Below are 21,501 nucleotides of genomic sequence, written 5' to 3'. Positions count from 1 at the left end.
ATGTAATATGGGTGTATTAGTTGTCTAAACATTAAGAGTCTCCCTTGATTACAGGCATAGATTGAAATGTTACGGTGCTAATTAGGTCTGATGTGTCAACTAGTCTTTTGCAGAAAGGATTTTTTTAAATATCTCCACCAGCTCTGTTGGAAATAGTGAAAAGAAGAAGAAAGATATTATTGTTCTTTCTATGACACATTACAGAATTTATCTCACAACTGTGAAATTCTCATAACTGGATTATTGCTGTGTTCTGCAGTGAACAGTACTATTACTGATAAAAAAAATTGTATTTTTGCCTTGAAGCTACAAGCATGTTTTCTTTCTTTTTTATTGTTTATGTTTTCGATGAGCCCTGTAACTCCAGAAATTAAAGCCTTACAGTCTAAAGGCCCAGATAGTATTTAGTTTTCAAAAATAGACCTGTCATCACCAAACAAAAATATAATCTAAAAATCATTGAGGCTGAATGTGGGAAAAGTGCAACTCCAAGAAGATTCTTAGGCTGGGTGTTTTAGGATACTGTCATACTCCAGGTTCTAAATTATTACTTTTTGTAGTGGTGCTTTTTGAGCTGCTTTCTTGATTTTGCCACACAAACAATAAATATACAGTAGGCGAAACAAGCAAGCAATGACTGTATTAATTATTTTTAGTCATGTAGACCAGTGGTTTTTAATTTTGGTGAGCCAATTTTTGCCTTTACATGTCTTCACAACTCATAAACCCCCCATAGAATAGCTGTCTATTGTTGTCCTCTTTCGCCTTGAAGAATCACAACCAATCGTTGTTCAAGAAGATAGGGCGTACACTTATCTTTGGAGAATCACAGATGATCAGCGTCCCCATGTTCGTAAGTCCCCCATGGAGAATTGCTGCTAATCCGCGTTCAGGGTGCTTGTTTCAACCTTGCAAACAGTGATCCATCTCAAAGCTTTCTGCAAACTGTTTGCAGCCATTTCTTATTAAGTACAATTGTAATTCAAATTTCACTGCAACTCAATTTCAGACATCACGCAATGCAAAATTGGTCAACAATCATAAGTTAAGAAACACTGATTTAGACTAAGAACCAGTGAAACTTAATTATACATCATACATATTAATATGGAGTTGTGGTAGTGCATTTGTAGACTTTAACTTTAACTGTTGCTAAAAGGAACAATTCAATCATAGTTCTAATTTTCCTAATCGTTTTTGTCACCGTACCTTATGAATGACTTGATTTTAATACCTGCAATTCTTATATTTTTCATCTAAGCATGATTTTATGGACCATTTATATGCATTAAGTAATATTTGGGGTCTTCTGCTAAGATACTACAATTTGTTACAGACTTACAGTACCTCATACACATACAGTAATCGCTTGCTATATCGCGCTTCAACTTTCGCGGTTTCACTCTATCGCGGATTTTAAATGTAAGCATATCTAAATATATATCACGGATTTTTCGCTGGTTCGCGGATTTCTGCGGACAATGGGTCTTTTAATTTATGGTATATGCTTCCTCAGTTTGTTTGCCCAGTTGATTTCATACAAGGGACGCTATTGGCAGATGGCTTAGAAGCTACCCAATCAGAGCATGTATTACATATTAACTAAAACTCCTCAATGATATAAGATATGCTTCCCGCGCGGTGCTCGATTGTTTGCTTGTCTCTGTCTCTATCTCACCCTCTCTGACATTCTCTGCGCCTGACGGAGGGGTGTGAGCAGAGGGTCTGTTTGCACAGAGGCTGTTTGCTTAGAAGATACGGACGCTCCTCTAAAAAATGCTGCTTTATCGCGGTGCTTCGGCGTACTTAAAAGCCCAAAAGCACGTATTGATTTTTTGATTGTTTGCTTTTCTGTCGCTCTCTCTCTCTGACATTCTCTGCTCCTGACACGCATTCTTTGAAGAGGAAGATATGTTTGCATTCTTTTAATTGTGAGAAAGAACTGTCATCTCTGTCTTGTCATGGAGCACAGTTTAAACTTTTGACTAAAGGGTGTTATTTCATGTCTAGAGGGCTCTAATTATGTTAACAGTGTGGGAGAGTTTATAAGGGCTTAAAATATTGTGAACGCTGGCCCGGACACAGACAGACGGACATCGCTTTTGCACCCAACACACGTTTATTTACAATATTTACAAGTTATTTACGTGCACACAAACCCCAGTGCCTCCAGCACCGATCCCCCTCAATCTAGGCCTCACAGTCCTTTGTGCCTTCCTGGCCGCCTCCAGTCCACTCTCTCTCTCCAGCTCCGTCTCTCTACCACCCGACTTCCGCTCTCGACTAAAGGGAGGTGGCCCCTTAAATAGGAACCCGGATGGGCTCCTGCTGCTTCCCAGCATTCCTCCGAAAACACGCCCCAGCGTGGCAGAAGTGCCGGCTGCACACCCGGAAGCCCTCCGGGTGTCCCCTGTCTTCTTCCCCCCAGCACTTCCTGGTGTGGCGGAAGTGCTGGGCTCCAGACTTCTACAGGCACCGGGGCGCCACCTGGTGGTGGCCACGGGCCCTGCAGGGCTGGGCTTCCAAGCCCTTTACCCGTGGCCCCCAACTTAACCAGGGAGGTCGCCCCCTCGCAGTCTAGAGGAGGTACAAGCCCTCCTCCGGTCCTCCTGGGCGTCCCGGCCAAGCTCCAGCCCAGGCCGGATGCCACAATATATAAAAATAACCATACAAACATATGGTTTCTACTTTGTGGATTTTCATCTATCGCGGGGGGTTCTGGAACGCAACCCCCGCGATTGAGGAGGGATTACTGTACTGTTTATTTCTCAAAGTCAGAAAACAATTGTGAAATTTACGTTTTTGTGTTAACTGTTTCATTGTTTGTGGCTGTATATATTCCATATCACACTGCTGTTGCAGTACTCTATATCCCTTAAATACTTGCATATGTTGTACAGCTAATTTAGATAGTTATTGCTTTTTTAATACATTTTTAACATTCCTTGATAACTCCACATTTTTGTATTTTGTAATTCGATAACGAAAGAGATATCATACTGTATTCTATTCATGACCTATTATTGAGCCAGCAAAAGCAAATGCCAGACAAAATTAATATTTACCAAGTTTCCACATTTAAATGATAAAATAAATACAGAAGATTTTATTTTATCATGTTGGTAATACTTTTGTTCAGGTATACATTATAAGCATCTAACAGTTTTCATATTAGAAAATTTGTAATGATTTTAATATGATTAAAACAGTGCATATTTCATTTAGATTGTATGTAAGCTATTAACAATTTATAAACATTGTGTTAAATGTGCTATTAACAGTAATAAATTATAAAAAATATTAAAGTGCAAATTATGCTACTGTCATTTTTCATTGTCATATATCATGCTAAAAAGACTTAAAACATGTTTTATAATATATTAATTTCTGCTTATAATAGATACCTAGACTAATTTGTTACCATATACAGATTCACAGCTCAATCTTAAGGCTATGAGATGGCTAATGGCTAACATTTAAGTTCATAGCCATTAGCTTTCACAGATTCATTCCACACTTTCATGTAAACAGCCTGAAAAAAGAATGCAAACAAAAATGAGTTATGATAGAGAATCCAGTATCTTTCATTGCTCTGTAGAATGTGGGGGACATATTCAGTTGTTATCCTATGAGAATGATTTTAATCTCTTCTCTTCTATCCCTCTTTCTCCCCTGGTTTCTTAATCTCACTTTTTTTATTAGATCATTTAATCGCACTCCTTTGGAGTTACAATGCACTGTAATGCAAATCCCTAGATGAAGAGTGCAACAGCCAGATTGATACTATCATTACATCTTTTCAATGTTCAACACATTTTCTCTGCCAGTTAAATCTAAAATTGATTTTATTATGGGTTATTAGAAATCTATCTTTAGAATCTCATTTACTTCTGGATACCATGTACGATTTGAACACTAATAGTTACTGATCCAGGGATGAGGACAAAAGGAATATTATAAAAAAAAATGGTTTGTTTTGGCTTGTTGAATTTTATGTCTTTCTACAATTTGGAACTGAAATGCTCTCTTATAAGGATTAAACTTAAAGTATCCTTCATGATATGATTTAGTTTGGTAACCAGTGGCTCCACATTATTTATAGTAGCAGAATTTTTTTATTTTATACTGTATACAAATATGAAATATCCATCCATCCATCCATTATCCAACCTGCTATATCCACACTACAGGGTCACGGGGGTCTGTTGGAGCCAATCCCAGCCAACACAAGGCCTAAGGTAAGAAACAAACCCAGGACAGGGTGCCAGCCCACCACAGGGCACACACACGAACCCACACACCAAGCACACACTAGGGACAATTTAGAATTGCCGATACACCTAACCTGCATGTCTTTGGACTGTGGGAGAAAACCGAAGCGCTACCACTGCGCCACCGTGCCGCCCAATATGAAATATCATAACTGCTAATTAATGCAAACGTTTTCAGGTTTCATGTCTAATTTTGTTATGTTTTCATTGCCTTCCTGTAAACTTGCTAGCAAGCTTTGAGAAAGCAGCTCCAGATTTTTGGTCTAATTCAAACGTGACATTAGTCGATGTGACTAACATCTATACATATTCATACCTGAAGGGTATATTTATGTGGCTGGGTTATGATTACAGTATTGTGTTTTCTTATCATATAAATATCCAGGATTCCGTCTTGATAAAGTTTTTGTTTTCTTCCTTTTTTTCATGTCTTCTACCATCGGGCATTTTGTATATGCTATGATGTATTGTGTGCAAATTGTAATTGCTTCCTTGATCGATGGTTTCATACTTTATGGTCCGTTTGTAACTCTGGGTTAGACCTCCTACTCAAACAATTTGCTCTGGACAAATGAATCAAATATACAGTTGTTTGGCCACAGTAATGACGGACGTATTTGTTGCAGACTGAAGACAATATTTCTGGAGAAGAACCTCACATCAACTGTGAGGCATGGTGATGGAAATGTTATGATTTGGGGCTGCTTTGTTGCTTCAGGGCCTGGGCAGCTTGCAGTTACTGAGTCAGCTACAAATTCTGCATCAAATCAAAGTATATTTGAGATTAATTTTAGGCAAGCTGTCTGAAAATTAACGTTGAACCAGATATGAACCTTTCACCACAATATTGAATTGAATTACACTAGTAAATCCACAACCTATTGACATGTTGAAACGGGTAGTACATCTACAAAAACCCACAAGCATCTTGCAACTGAAGTAATTTTGCATGTAGGAGTGGTCAAAAATTTCACCAAATCAATGTTAAAGACTGTTGGGCAGTTATGGAAAATGATTACAAAAGGTAATTTCTGCTAAAGCAGGCAATACCAGCCTATGAGGCCAAGGGTGTACTCATTTTATCCCTAGCAGACTATTACATCTTTTGGTAATTTTATTGAATAATCTTCCTTATGCTTTTATTCATGTATATCACCTTTATGTATGTGCAGTGCTTACGTGAAGATGCACTGTTTGGCTTTTCAAATTTTCCTTAGAGCGTAGTTACTTTTTACAAGGCCATATGTCACAGTGCATCAACTCCTAGGCTGACTATGTGCCATCATAAGCACCAAGAAGAGAGAGAAAATGCAAATGACTAAGTGATAGCAAATCTAAAAAAAATATTAAAATTAATGAAAAAACTATATACTGTATCACCACTTCAACAGCAGCTCTGCCAAAAACATGCCATGCCAAGGTAATGGGTCTGGAGCCTTGATTTAAGTGAGGAAACCAGCAGAGATTTTTAAAACCTAAAGTTGCCATAAATGCCATAAATTCAAAATACAGTATGCACCTTTCTTAACAGCCAGTACTGTTGTCAATACGTGACATTAAACATGTAATTAATTATTTTCAAACTATTTCTGTGTGAGATAAGCGGAGTTTTCTAGTACTGATCTAAAAGTCATTTAGGCAACTGTGTCTTTAGAATGTTTAGTTCATCTGAGCCTGAATTCTTTTTGTGATGTCCTGCTGGTTTTGATGTTATCAAACCAAAAACAACAAGATAAATAAGTCAAAGAAACTATTTGGCAAGGATGTCCCACATAATTTAAATACCTTTTAGGTTGTATTATTTTAGTATTAATAGTACTGCATTTTTATCAGGTACTGTATGTGATAAGAAAATACACATACCAGTAAAATGGTAACATTTACTTAATATTTCTATAACTAGAGATTATAATCTCTGTTTTTCAAGGTGCCCCAGGCTGCACACAAATAGAATTACTCAGTATTAAAATGCATAAACTATATACAGTATAGTACATAAACACTTTATTATTAAAATTCTTTCATTGTAGACTGAAATGCGCACACTATATACTAAAATGATACATGCTATAGAATCTATACTAATAAAAGGCAAAGCCTTCACTCACTCACTCACTCACTCACTCATCACTAATTCTCCAACTTCCTGTGTAGGTAGAAAGCTGAAATTTGGCAGGCTCATTCCTTACAGCTTCCTTACAAAAGTTAAGCAGGTTTCATTTCGAAATTCTACACGTAATGGTCATAACGGTCGATAACGGTCAACAATGTCCGCCATGTTGAACTTTCTTATTTATGGCCCGATCTTCACGAAATTTGGTAGGCGGCTTCCCTGCGCTAACCGAAACCGATGTACATACTTATTTCCATGGTATGACGCCACTGTCGGCTGCCATATTGAACTTTCCAACGTCACTAATACTTCAACTTCCCGTGTAGGTAGAAGGCTGAAATTTGGCATGCTCATTCCTTACAGCTTACTTACAAAAGTTAAGCAGGTTTCATTTCGAAATTCTACGAGTAACGGTCATAATGGTCAACAATGTCCGCCATGTTGAACTTTCTTATTTATGGCCCCATCTTCACGAAATTTGGTAGGTGGCTTCCCTGCGCTAACTGAAACCAATGTACATACTTATTTCAGTGGCATGACACCACTGTCAGCCGCCATATTGAACTTTCCAACGTCACTAATTCTCCAACTTCCTATGTAGGTAGAAGGCTGAAATTTGGCATGCTCATTCCTTACAGCTTACTTACAAAAGTTAATCAGGTTTCATTTCGAAATTCTACACTTAACGGTCATAACGTCGACAACGTCCGCCATGTTAAACTTTCTTATTTATGGCCCCATCTCGGTAATAATGCCACTGTCGGCTGCCATATTGAACTTTTCAACGGTCTTTGTTACTTATGGGCCCATCTTCAAGAAATTTGGTACGCGGGTTCCCAACGCTAACTGAATCCTACTTACGTACATATATACATCCATAGCCTGCTGCTCGGTCACCGTGTGAGGCGGCGTTGGGTCCTCCATTCCAACGCCTCCCACGTTGTTGTCTGCCTGCCTATATAAAGCCGTCCGTCGCTCCGGTCTCTACATTCCCTTCCTTGCTTCGCCACGTGATTCACATCTCCCTGCTGATAACTACAGCCTTTTTATTTAACCCACGGCTTCTCCGCAGTTTTATTGTTCGTTTATTACGATTATAGTTATTGTTTAGGTATTTTAGACTTACTTTACATTGTTCAGGTACCCATTTCCTTTATCATTCCAACTGTACCCCCATTAACATGTCTATAGAGCTGATCACCATTGATCAAAGAACTGTCACTTACCGAGTGGTTTCCATGTCCGGAGATGGCACCTACCTTTTCCATTCTCTGTGTTACATATTGCACAGCCATATCAGGCTCACTCTTGATATCCGGAGGAACATTGTGTTTAATGTATTGAATGACTGGGACAGGTTCAAGGTGTGGACTGATGACGGTACAGGAGATAATTATACTACACAGGAGCACTATAAGAGTGAAATGCTTAAGCCCTTCACCTATCGTTTTTCTATTTTTTTATCGTTTTATCATTTTTCTATTCTTTAATATGTAAAGCACTTTGAGCTACTGTTTGTATGAAAATGTGCTATATAAATAAATGTTGTTGTTGTTGTTGTTGCATGTGAGTTGATGGCTGCCGCTGAATTGTTCAGTTGTCGCTTTCAAGTGTACCGAAATGGCCAAATATTTTACACCTTTCAACAACTGCCAGTGCCTCTTAAACATCTTAGACTCACAGGTGACGATTTCAGTAGTGGACACTTTGATGTTTCTGAATGTTTAAACTCTCAAAAGCTGGATGTGAAGTTATCGATGAAACCGGTTGTATGCTTACAACGCTTCACAGATGCCGAATGTCACTTCAACATAACAAGTCCTACAAATACTGTCGTAATTGAAACAAACCATGAAACTCAAACCGATTATGACAGCAGCAATCCAAGCTGTGAGATTTGAAACAAGATTACTGTTCACATGGCCAACTGTACGTTGCATGCTCAAGAGTAAGCTCCACGCACAACTTGGTCATATTACAACCGGAGGGCCGAACTCAAAATTTGGTATACAAAGAGATCTTTAACAAATAATTATTGGTATATTTTCCCTCAGTTTAAAAAGGTTTAATTTTCTTCTTAATAAAAATTTTAAGGCAGTACTTTGCCGCTGTGAAGCGCGGGTATTTTGCTAGTAATGTATATACTTTATAAATAAACCTTTACTCTACATGAAGAGCTAGTAATTGGGATGGGGGGAACACAATAGCTTTTGCACAGTTTTTGCATTCATTAATAAAAGACACACACAATAAAACCCAACAATAACATGGCCTACAATAACATGAAGTTTAAAACAACATGATCATCTTTTAACTCCCTTCCTTCCCCACAAGCAATATCACTAGTTTGCTCAAACTGAGATTTTCCTCACTAAGAAAGGAAAAAGAATGATGTGATGTTGGATTTTGCTGACACTCACAAGCTATGCTTGAAACAATCAGTGCCACGCTAGCAGTGAGGTGTACCTGACCTATGAAAAATAACATTATAGTCATCAACATCTCTTGTTTAATTTCCTAACTCAAGCAACAGATAAAGGCCAAACCTTATTGTCCAGTCTAAATACAGGACAAAACGCAACTAGAGAAAACATATAGAATAATAATTCATAAATCCAATGTCCTACTTTATCAGAGGAATCTGGTTTGCTTTTCTCCTTGTAAATCCATTAGTAATGTCGCCAAAGTCCATGTTATTAATCACTTCACTCTCTATGGTAATTAGAAAAAATAACTAGACGTATAGTTGGTTTAATTTTTATGACTTTCGGTTCATGTGCTTTGGTCTGACAGGTCCATTTGGGGATCCATATAGAAGAGACAACAAATATGCTGATTCTTTCAGTAGAACATTATTTCACAGTTTGAATAAGAGTTAGGCACTTGTACATACGTCACCACACCTAAATGCTACTCCAAAACAAAATACAGTAGCACAGTACACACAAATTCACGGCGTCTTAAATTTGTAAGATATTAAGTGAGATTGGCAGCACTTTGTGAACTGTAAGAATATTACAAGTCTGTTATGGTCAATTCAATCAAAGTTCACTATTAAATGTATGTGTATACTATGTATGAGACAAAATCTCAAAAATGATGAGGGAGAATGATTAATTAATTGAATGTGACAAATAATTCATGAATTGGAGTAATTCAGATACTTGATGACAGGGTAAGTAAAAAATAGCATTGGCCTAACTTTGACACTTATAAGTATAAATTGTACTTATTTTCAGTATGTAGTGTATCAGATACAATCTCAGTATATAATGTGTGTTTGTGTGAATTGCAGTATATAGTGTGTTGCAGTATATTGTGTATGTGTTTCAGAAAACGGACATATTAAAAATAATACTCTTTAAAACCTGCAGTTACTTTAATCATTGTTCTTGCCTTCACACACCTCTCCTACCACATAAGAATAGATCTGTTCACCTCTCCATCCCTGACTCACTGTCTATAGTATAAACGGGCCACACCTATGAAGTCACTGCAAGATATGTGTTATATGGACATTATTTATTCTACAGTGTATTTATTTGCCTAATACATCCTCATACAATTTACTGTTGAATGTTGTTATTTAAATTTTACCTTATATGGTAGGCCTATTAATTCCCCTAGAAGTGCCTGAGTCAGTTCTCTATTTCTCTGTTTTCTCTCCTATGCTCTAGTTTCTTGTTTAAATGGCCTTAGTGAATCATAGGTCACTTTTAATTTTGGAGCAACTCTTCGTATAGTTTGGTTTCTCTCTGTATAGCTTTCACATCATTTATTCCCTTATTTTATATTTAAATGAAATCTTTCTTAGACCTAGTGCTGCCCTCTCAATTGAAATGCTTGTACACGCAACACCCCAACATGTGGAAAAATCTATATACCTAATGATTTTAGGAGTGTAAGCCTTTAGTATTTCATACATTTAGTCTATAAATATACATTGTTAGATGGAGCAGCATGAATAACAGAGGAATAAAAAAGAAAAAAGGTAAATGGCTGTAATGTGCTCGTAATTGTATATGAGATGCATTTAGGACAGGATTTTGGTATGTGTTGAAAAATACTTCACCTCTTACATGTATTGTTTAAAACAGTCTAAAAATCATTTTCCCTGCTTAAATATCTCTCTATTAAAAAAAAAAATCTTGGAAGGCTTGGAAGGAGATGATATGTGATTTTTCTCGGAGACACTTTAACATCCTGTGAGACAAAAGGACAGCTGCTGTACAGGCTTTTAAATGATCAACGCTTAGCGTGACATGCAGATCAGGCAGCTCAGCAGCAGCAGCAAGCCAGCAGCTGATTTGACCACATATTCCTTAGCGTGTGTTCACTCTGAGTGGTTGGTTGCTGCTACTCCTTGGGTGCTTAGCCAAAGGTCACTCTGCTCGTTGGCACTTCCTGCCCACCTGCCTCTACACTATCACACCAGCTTTACGACAATCCTGCCAATCTGTCTTCTTTCTCTTTACTATCCAATTAACCACCGGACCTTCCTTGTTCTCTTTCAGGAATTCTCCTTCAGTCTTTTTTTTGGAATTACTAGTTATACTTTTCTCTATTTGAATCCATCCGTCCTACTCAGTCTCTTTGTATGCTTCAGTGGACACAGGTGCTTAATCACTCACCCTAATAAGAAAATTGGCTGAGTTGCACACGTCTGCATGTGAATGCAGGCTCCACTAATTCCCCCATCACCAATGAGTGCACAGTTTATAAATTTAAAAAAATCTTGCACCACTATGGACCTCAATCTCATTTTACCACAATGGATGAATTAATCTATTTTTGATAATTTTTTAATGTTAATTGGCAGCATCCCATCTAATTTAATTTACAAACTATTTAGTGAATATTTTAATTGAAAACAAACTTTCTGTTAAATGCACAAAGCTTATTTTAAGTGGCACTGTTTAATTAGAATTTTACATCTGAGCATTTTATACTGAACAGTTAACTGACTTGTTTAGTGCCACACATTGAATCTGCTGTGGAGATGGCCTGTGGCATAGGGCTTTATGTGTCATCTCCCTAACTGGGCCATAATGCCTGTTAAACTGGTGTATATAATGGAAGTTTTTCAACCCATTCTTTAATATGTGTGTTTGATTCTACACTGTGTGCACAATTATTAGGCAAGTGAGTATTTTGACCATATCATCATTTTTATGCGTATATTCCAACTCCAAGCTGTATTAACTTGAATGCTTATTGGATTTAAGCACGTCAGGTGATGTGTATTTGTGTAATGAGGGAGGGTGTGGCCTAAGGAGATCAACACCCTATATCAAGGTGCGCAGAATTATTAGGCAGCTAGTTTTCCTCGGGCAAAACGGGCCAAAAAAGAGATTTAACTGACTCTGAAAAGTCAAAAATTGTAAAAAGTATTTCAGAGGGATGCAGCACTTTTGAAATTGCTAAGATATTGGTGTGTGATCACAGAACCATCAAACATTTTGTTGCAAATAGTCAACAGGGTCACAAGAAACATGTTGAGAACAAAAGATGCAAATTAGCTGCCAAAGATTTGAGAAGAATCAAACGTGAAGCTACCAGGAACCCATTATCCTCCAGTACTTTCATATTCCAGAGCTGCAACCTACCTGGAGTGCCCAGAAGTACAAGGTGTTCAGTGCTCAAAGACATGGCCAAGGTAAGGAGGACTGAAACCCAACCACCACTGAACAAGAAACATAAGTTGAAACGTCAAAACTGGGCCAAGAAATATCTGAAGACAGATTTTTTTCAAAGGTTTTATGGACCGATGAGATGAGAGTGACTCTTGATGGACCAGATGGATGGACCTGTGGATCAGTAATGGGCACAGAGCTCCACTCCAACGTGGAGGTGGGGTACTGGTATGAGCTGGTATTTTTAAAGATGAGCTAGTTGGACCTTTTTGCATTGAAGATGAACTCAAAATCAACTCCCAAACCTACTGCCAGTTTTCAAAGACACTTTCTTCAAACAGTGATACAGGAAAAAGACCATGATTTTTATGCAGGCCAATGCTCCATCACTTGCATCGAAGTTCTCCACTGCGTGGCCAGCCAGTAAAGGCCTTAAAGATGAAGGAATAATGACATGGCCCCCCTTCCTCATCTGACCTAAACCCTATCGAGAACTTGTGGGCACTTCTTAAACGCTAGATTTACGGGGGAGAAAAACAATCCACCTCTCTGAAGAGTGTCTGGGAGGCTGTAGTCACTGCTCCACAAAAAGCTGATCGTCAACAGATCAAGAAACTGACAGACTCCATGAATGGAAAGGCTTATGACTGTTATTGGAAAGAAGGGTGGCTATATTGGTCATTGATTGATTGGTTTATTTTTTTTGAAATGTCAGAGATGTTTATTTGTAAATTTTGAGGTGTTTGTTTATTATTCTCACTATAACAGATGAAAATAAACAAGTGAGATGGGAAAATTTCCATTTTTCCATTAGTTGCATAATAAATCTGCACACTAATAGTTGCCTAATAATTGTGCGCACATATGTATTCCCCTGATGATGTTCACACTCACATTTCCATTGTGAAACATTCAGGTTTCAGGTTTATTAACATTTTGGATTGACTGATAGCACTGTGTTTGTTCCATATTAAAATTAATCCTCAAAAATACAACTTGCCTAATAATTGTGCACACAGTGTATACTGGGGTAATGAACATCTCTCAACATGACTTGCTTTCATGAAAGGCTTTTTGTTCTGTGTGTTATAATTACACTAAAATATAACTCTGCTGACATTAATTTATTGCAGTTTTACTTTGTTACCTTAATACATTGTTAACTAATAAACTATAATGACTAGAGCCCTTTGTTAATCTTTACATTTTTCAGTTCCTTCCCGTTACTCTGGATACAGGTGTCTGAATTTGCTAAATCTAGACTCCGTTATAACCATGCTCTGTATTTTACGTTGAATTTATTCAGAGTCTCTTGTCTAGACTGATTTGCATTCACTTGACTTAATTAATTGCCTCTTTTAACTGCCTACATTCAACAAAAAATCTATTATCATGCCAAATGATTTTTATTTTCACCTTACTCACTTTTAGTTTTATTATAGTTTAGTATCAAGTAAATGTTTTTAATATAAATATTTTTAGTATACTGTATAATGACTGTGAAGTAAATGCTGTATTCTAAATTATCTTCCTGCTGAATTAAGAAATTCTTCATATTATGCTGAAACTCAAATGTTTTGCATCTCTTTTTTTATGCATACAGTAGCCGTGCTCATTACACATATAATCATTCCAAAGTTTTAAGGTTGCACATTTTAGTTTAGTTGTTTATTGCCACATGTCACAAAGACAATAGAATTTATTTTCAGCACTTGTCTCCAGTAAACAACCACACATATAATGCACCAAATAGCATTCGCAAGATACATTTCACCAAAAAAAGAATGCATACATGTATCAGTTCAGTAATTAATTAGCAGGCTCTTTCTCCCTCCTTCTCCCTTCACCAATAGAAAAAGACAACTTCTTCAGCACACTTTCATTTAATTTTTATTTACAGTATGGTCTGTTAATGTGGCTTCAAACTGCATATACCTATATAGTATATATTTAAAAAGGGGGTAGTGGTAGAGCTTAGTAGTGCTGAGCATCCTGGGTTCAAATTCTGCAACTGGTCATTTTATGGGTGGAGTTCCTTCTTATATCTACAAGGGTTTTCTTCTGTGTGCTCTGATTTTTTTTTTTTCAGATCATCTCTAAAAACATACAGGTTAGGTGTATTAGACATTCCAAATTGACCCCTTCTGTAAGTGTGGGTGTAAATCTGGGTGTTGGCTTCAATGGCCCTCCTGCGACACTGAATTGGATTAAGGAGGTTGGAGAATGTTATGTTTTATGTTACGCTTTCACTTGATAAAATACTAACATCTTGAGTATCAGAGTTGGGTTTGAAGAACAGGGTAAGAACAAGTCCAGTGACTCCAGTAACAACACACATACACAACCAAGTCCTAATGTATGGAACCACTGAATGATTTGTTAGTCATCTAATCTCATCTCATCTTTTGAAACCACTATTCCTGGTGATGCCAAGCAGGTTAGCTCAGAATTCCCTTTCCCCCACTTACAAAGTCTAGTATTTTCTAAGAAATTTCCAGGCATTGTCAAACCAGCTGAGAGGTTTAATCCCTCTAGCATGTACTGGGTATTGCACATGGTCTTCACCCAGCTCCATGGAGAATCGCCTGGAAGGCATCCTTATGACATGCCCAAACCACCTCAGCTGGCTTCTCATGATCTGAAGCATTGATTAAATACTTTCACACTTTTTGAATGTAAGAAATAAATAGATAAGATTTACAAAGGTCAGGCTTACAATTAGGCAAGTGAAAATAATCAAACATTTCTGAAGAATTTCCTGGTCAGCTTTAAAGTCCTGAATAAAACTTCATAGAACCCGCCCATATGAAGTCATGGGACATATGTTTTCTGCTGGCATTTTTACAGTGTTAGTAAGCTATTTTATTTGTTTAATTTTATCATGTACCCTATAAGGCAGTAAGTTCACTGTTTCTTTCCCTCTCTGTGTGAATTTAGCCAGTTTAGTGTAGTTTCTTCCCACATCCACAAAAAGGCCATGTTTAGTCAAGTACCAATTCTAAAGTGATACAGTGTGAGAGTATGCAAGACAAACTAACAAGACTGTCTTGTGATGGTCTGATGCAGTCTGGGATACCTTTCTGCCAATTCAGCTATATTAGACTTCAGCTCTTCACAACCTTGTCTGTCTATTATAAAAAAAAATCTTGGAAGGAGACGAGACGTGATTTTCTCAGAGAGACACTTTCACATCCCGCGAGACAAGTCTTTGTGCCAAGAGATTTAACCATGCCCAGGGACGGAAATAAAACAAAGAGTAGACGACAAAGTAGAATGTTATAAAGAATTCAAAAACATTGGTGCGGTACACATGCAGAGCAGGTTAGAGATGATAGAAGTACAAAAATTTGAAAGTCTCAAAAAAAGGATAGCAAAGATCGCATTAGCGCAAACGGAAATTATTACTTGTTGAAATGACAGAACAGCGAAAAGAGACTGAATATACTGTTCATGTTGCCATCAGGAAAAAAAAAGTAGTGTTTCTTCCCAATGAAGAGGCATATCCACGAGAATTAAAAGATTTTTTGTTTAATAAAAGTGAAATCCTTTGAGAGAAATAATTTCTTATTTGTGTGAATGCTATTGTCAGACACATTTCTTGTAGAGAGAAAGAAACGATATTCACTCACGGGCAGTTATACGTTACGTTGTCATGATGTAACTCCAAACACGGGATCAAAATTCAGTGCAATATTGATGAAAAGGTAAAAGCAAATAGAGATTGAATATATGGACAAAAGTGATATGATAGAAGTGCGCCGAAGAGATGCAGATCACGTGGCACGGCAGCAGCAGCAATCCAGCAGCTGATCAAGCAAAGAGGTGGTAAAAAAACTGTATTTGCTTCCCATTGTATCACCGTTTCAGAGGAGCAACCGCGTCTCCTTTGGGTGACTTTTTTAGAACTAAAAGTAAATGCATTGTTAAAATGACATACAACTTATAATCTTGGCCTGGATCATCTGGGGATACAGTTAGCTCTACTGCTGAATTTCAAGGAACAGCAAGTTTATGAATTTGGAGTTAAGTTTAGGGAAATAGTTGTGTTTTGAATACCATTCTCATAGTTCTTGTTATTGTTTGCACTGTTTTTATGATGTGGTTCTTCTATTTAAAATAAAATGTCATTAGTATGGAATGGAATTTAAATACAGAGCAGTTTGAGATACTGTTTACTCCTAACTTTCAATTCTTGGTACTACCTAAAAAATCAGGAGTGGTTTCCCCTAGACTCTCTTGTATACTCAGATATGGGTATGGATATTTGCAAAACAAAGATTATATTTTTGTATTATGTACATTAAAGAACCATCAACAACAAATCAGATTACTTTTATAACAACTGTTCAATATATTATTAAAGTTGAATAAATCGGACTACGCAGCTGCATGAATATAAAGGTAAAGTACCACTTCCAGTTAATGGAAATGGCCCAAATGTTGACAGAAGTCAATGTTTTGTACCTAATACTTGTATGCAAAATTTCATTGACCTTAGTCAAAGTGTGTTTACATACACACACACAGACATAATTCCAAAAATGGTATTTTCACTCTCAGGGAGGTCTAAAACGTCAAGATTCATCAAAATCTCGACATCAGATCTTTGGACGATTACAATAGTTTCCCTATACTTTCTATATGAGAAAATAAAAAGTCATTCAGTGCTAAATAACAATTACATTAAAATATACAGAGTTACAAAATAATAATAAAATAACAAAAATATTTTGTTTATTTTTCAGTGAAAGATTTTTTGTGAGGTTAAATAAGAATGGTCTACCAAAATCTCCAGAGAAGACAGAAAGACAAACAACTCTTTTTGTTGTAAGTAGTATAACCACATATGTGTTCTTAGTAAATATACCTATGAATCACTGCTTTTAAAATTAATGTACCTTTTAGTTTGTTTTCTAATTCTATGTTATCAGTTCATTTAAACACTTCTTTTGATTTAATATTTCTTCTGATATATCAAGTGAAAAAAGTGGAAAAATACTTCTCTTTTCTTTGTTCTATTAATTAAAGAAGTATTATAAACGTCTTGTTTGTGATTTGCAAATGACAGAATATTCTTTGCATTATTCAAATTGTAATTTCAAAACACTTTATCTTATAATCTTCTGAAACATTATATTTTATGCCTTGTGAGAGAATTTCATTGTTGCACCATATCCCCTCTCCCAGCACATTAAAGACATGTCCACTATGCTCATTATGTAGCGTCTTTTTATTAAATTATATAATATTTCACAAACTTTTATAGTATTTTGAATGACACATCAAAGACAAATAGTTTAAGCAGTTACTACTTCAGCTTTAACACTTTAAGAAATGCTGCTGTTTTACTGCCAGTGTTTATGTGCTTATACTGAAGTAGTAATGATGTACTTGTATAATAATAAATCTTTATAATGTGAATTATGGTTTAATGCTTTTTACATTTAAAGCTCTCTTTTTTATCTTTGTATGTTATATTGTATTCATTACTATCAAATGTTTATTTTTCGTTGTGTATTGTAGGATTTGGGAAACAATGATCTTCGTAAGGATGTATATATCACAGTGCATATTATAAGAATAGGTAATTACATTTCTTCTTCATCATATATACTGTAGTAATCAAAAATACAGTATGTTTTTTCAATTTTGTTGTAGCCTTCTGATGGTGAAACTACTTAAATGTAGATAATAAAGGTTGGTGATTTGTAAAATGCCATTGTCTTGCAGCTGCCCACTTTCCTCATACTTAATGCCGCCAAATATAGGATCCCAAATTCCATACCCACATACATGTCTAGAGGATTATAATTTGTTTAGTCTAAATCCTAAAAATAACTGTGCTGTGCTTAAATGCCTTATCACAAATTGGTACTAAAAATAATGCTACCAGTCTGAACAATCTATACAGCAGAGCACAATAATTTAAAGCCCTAATGGTGCCTTCTTAATACAGTAATTGACAAAATTTCCTCAAGGAAGTTGATTGGACTTTGGCACATTTATAAGCAAATGAGGGTATCTATCTATCTATCTATCTATCTATCTATCTATCTGTCTGTCTGTCTGTCTGTCTGTCTGTCTGTCCACATAATGTGATGTGTAAAGTACCCCAATGTTATCAGCGCAGGTCTATTTACAGCTCCACTGAAGTCTAGTAATATAGAATATGCAAGAAATAATTATGAAATATGCTATCACTTTAGGTATGCAACATTCATCCTCAGATACACACTCTGCACACAAAAGGCACACTATCTTCAGAACAGTCACATTTCATGACATATACATACACACTCACTGTAGATGCTTAATATGAAAGACTGCTGCAGCTTTGCCTCGATCAATTTTCTCTGAACACCGATTCCCTTTAAAGTGTGCCCTGATCAAGAACTCCTCCCGCCAGCTCCTTCCACCGTCCTGGTCACTGCTTGGAAATTGAGGTCTTCTTGGTAGTATGGCCACAGGTTAATCTCAATAATGTGCCTGTTTATTGAACTATAAACAGAAAGACCATACTGTAAAAACAAAGGCAATGTGAGGGTCTTCACAGTAAAACCGCAATGCATAAAACATGTGCTATATGATTGTTATGGATCACTGTGTTTAAACTAGAGCAATTTCAGTGAATTGCCAGAAGGCTGTGTTTAAATAAAATCAGTAAAATATTTGTATACATGTAGACAGAGAGAGTATGTGACTGTCAGAGCAGCTGTAATATGTAAAGGAGGTACCATTAATTCTTAAGAAGACAGAGTAAATACTATTGTTTGTGTCTTTGAAAAGTGAGACTGCTGGTAACAATTAAATAACTTAGTCGGTACAGAAGTAAGGCAGCATATCAGGCAAGCAGGGATTGGGAGGTGATAGACAGAGTGAGTTAAAATTGGTGTTCTCTTCTGTAGCATCATAACAAACAACACAAAGATGCAAATTACCAAGGTGGTAAAAATAAGTGAGTCATGGCACGTTCTGTGGTATTTTTTGTATTGTGGAGAGCTGGCATAAACGTGATATTCCTGACATTATTTCAAGGGTGAATGGATTTCATCAGAAATGAGCAGACCAGCTATGGAGTGGGAAATAATTTTAATCCAGGCATTGAAATACTGACTCTACGAATTTGTTCATGTTATCTGTTTTAAGACAATCCTAATTAATATTTACATTCCTCCTTTTGTTAATGGAAACTCAAAAACTGAAATTACTCACTCAATTACCAATACTCGAACAATGAATCTTTCCAACTTAGTAGTAGTAATATGTGGTAACTTTGGAAGAAACATTGACAAACTTCCATCAGTATGTGTCATGTTGCACATGTTACTCCCAACTACAAGTCTGTTCCCACCCGGAAAGAATAGAAATGAATCCTGCAGGCTGAAATAGCTCTTAATGACAATTTACAAATGATAAACTGGATAATGATTTGTAAGTCACATGAGGATAATACCAAAATTCATTCATTACATGATGGGAATATATTAGTTTAGGTGTCAGCACTATTATACCCTCAAAAGCAATGCACATCCTCTCAGCTTTTTAAACAAGACTTCAACTATTAAAGAATTTAGGTCTCCCAAAACTCTGGTGATAAAAAAACTCCATGTTTTACTCCTACTGCTTCGACTGATTGCCAATGATGAGTCCAGTTCTAACCATTAGTTTAGGTTGTCCATAACTGATGGCCAAGTGAGGAGACAATTAAGGAAGGTACACACAGGAAAAGCTTTGTGACCAGATGGACATAGTCCTTGAGTACTTAAGGCCTGAGCTGACCAACTTTATGTTATCTTTTGCTACTTGTTCAGTTTGTGAGTCTGGCTTCAGAAATTACTGTTGCTGTAGATTTTTTTTTCTGTATTGTTACATTTCCAAAGAAGGCAGGCAGCTCTTCACTTAATGACTAAAGACCAGGGGCCTTATGTTCTGCATTACAGGCCATAGAGAGGCTGATCCTAGACTACTGTATGTAAGTCCTTTTGTGAAAGACCACTTTGAAAAACTGTAGTTTAAATATCGGACAAAAAAGGATTTGACCTATCTGGACATAACTGGTAGATCTGTGAGGATTATGTTTTTTATTTCTTCAGTGCCTTCGGTATAATCCAGACGTTGCAGTTAAGGGATAACATTGGGGATGTGCATGTGGAAGAGCCTATACTGTCCTCAATAATGGAAAATCTTTTCCACAAATGGTTGATTCTACATTAGCCTGGCAAGGTTGTGAGTGTTTCAGTTTGTTTTTAAGATGGACTCTGATCCTGTCAAGGGTTTTTCTCTTGTCTTGCACTTGATTCTCAGTTGAATTTAGTAGGTTTTTGAATGTTTTACTATGTTATTTAGGTAATATAAATCATTATTTTGGTATGTATGTACTGTTATTATTCGTTTCACATTTCACAGAATATCCCACTATATTTCCTGTAAACAAAAGTATTAATTTCGAGTAATGTGGCAGAAAGATAGATATGTACTGTATGACAGGAGCCAGTCCCTATTGAACTAGCTATTTAAGATAAATAATAGCTTAGAGGAATCGCTGTAGATCTTGTAGGCATTAAAATGTTCATTTATCTACACTGAGTAAAGCTCTGCAAAGGTGAATGTAAAGACTTTTGATGTTTGACTTGTGTGTAGTTGTCCAATAAACAATACAATAAAGAAAATCTTAAAAAGGCTTAAAGAACTACTAAATGTGAAGACAAACACTGAGAAGTCCTTAAAATGTTTAAAGAGTGATGCCAAAACAAAGCCTAAAATTTTAAGAGTAATTAAACTGCTAAAGAACCACCATAAACCACCTTATATTTTTAGGCCTTATTATGGTACGTAATGATACAATGAATGAATGAATTGATAAAGATAGCTAAAGTGGGAATACTGGAAACAATTACTGACACAAAATTGTGTTAGACATCTGCAAGCAAAGAAACCTCTATTTTCTTGCTCTCACTTGAGTATTACAAGGAGGAAGAACTTGAGAACTATTCTAAAATACAGAACGCTGATTGCATGTCTAGAACAAACATACCATCACTTGAAAACCCAAGGCATATTTAAGAAACAAATTCAAAGCAAAGCACAATAGTTTGTTTGCAAATCACTTATCATATTTTAGGATAAATTATTGTAGATCACTCATAATGTATGTTTTCTCTGCTATACAGTATACTGACAATGTTATTTGCTGTGGCTGGTTATGTTAGGAGTAAACCTTGCTTTATATATTCACTGTAGATCTGAAATGACTGCTGCCTCATTACCCCCAACATTTTTTCTTTATTTAATACAAAGATTTCATTAAAATGGTTGCAGCAGGCATTTCATTGTCAATCTGATGTAAGCACCAAAGATTATGGATCAAGAAATGGGTATATTTTTCTTCTGTTGTTAACAGAAAATGAAACACTTCAGTTTAGCGTCTGTAAAAATGCAGCTATTACTCATTTACTCTTATGTAAAAAGACCTTAACAAAGGCTT

At 36.3% G+C, this 21,501-nt stretch overlaps 1 protein-coding gene across 3 annotated transcripts in view; it reads left to right on the top strand.

Annotated features, from left to right (window-relative positions):
• The window catches only part of dock4b (dedicator of cytokinesis 4b), a 432,150-nt gene that overhangs the window by 214,840 nt on the left and 195,809 nt on the right, over positions 1 to 21,501 (top strand). For all 3 annotated transcript variants that reach the window (XM_039760946.1, XM_039760945.1, XM_039760944.1), the window contains exons 9-10: positions 16,763 to 16,844; positions 17,541 to 17,601. In XM_039760946.1, coding sequence (XP_039616880.1) covers positions 16,763 to 16,844; positions 17,541 to 17,601 — 143 coding nt within the window. The remainder of the gene's footprint in view (positions 1 to 16,762; positions 16,845 to 17,540; positions 17,602 to 21,501) is intronic.

The sequence above is a fragment of the Polypterus senegalus genome, chromosome 8 (assembly GCF_016835505.1).
Source record: "Polypterus senegalus isolate Bchr_013 chromosome 8, ASM1683550v1, whole genome shotgun sequence".
In the NCBI taxonomy this organism is placed as follows: domain Eukaryota; kingdom Metazoa; phylum Chordata; class Cladistia; order Polypteriformes; family Polypteridae; genus Polypterus; species Polypterus senegalus.
The sequence above is the reverse complement of the archived record's forward strand: the minus strand, read 5'-3'. Positions and strand labels throughout refer to the sequence as shown.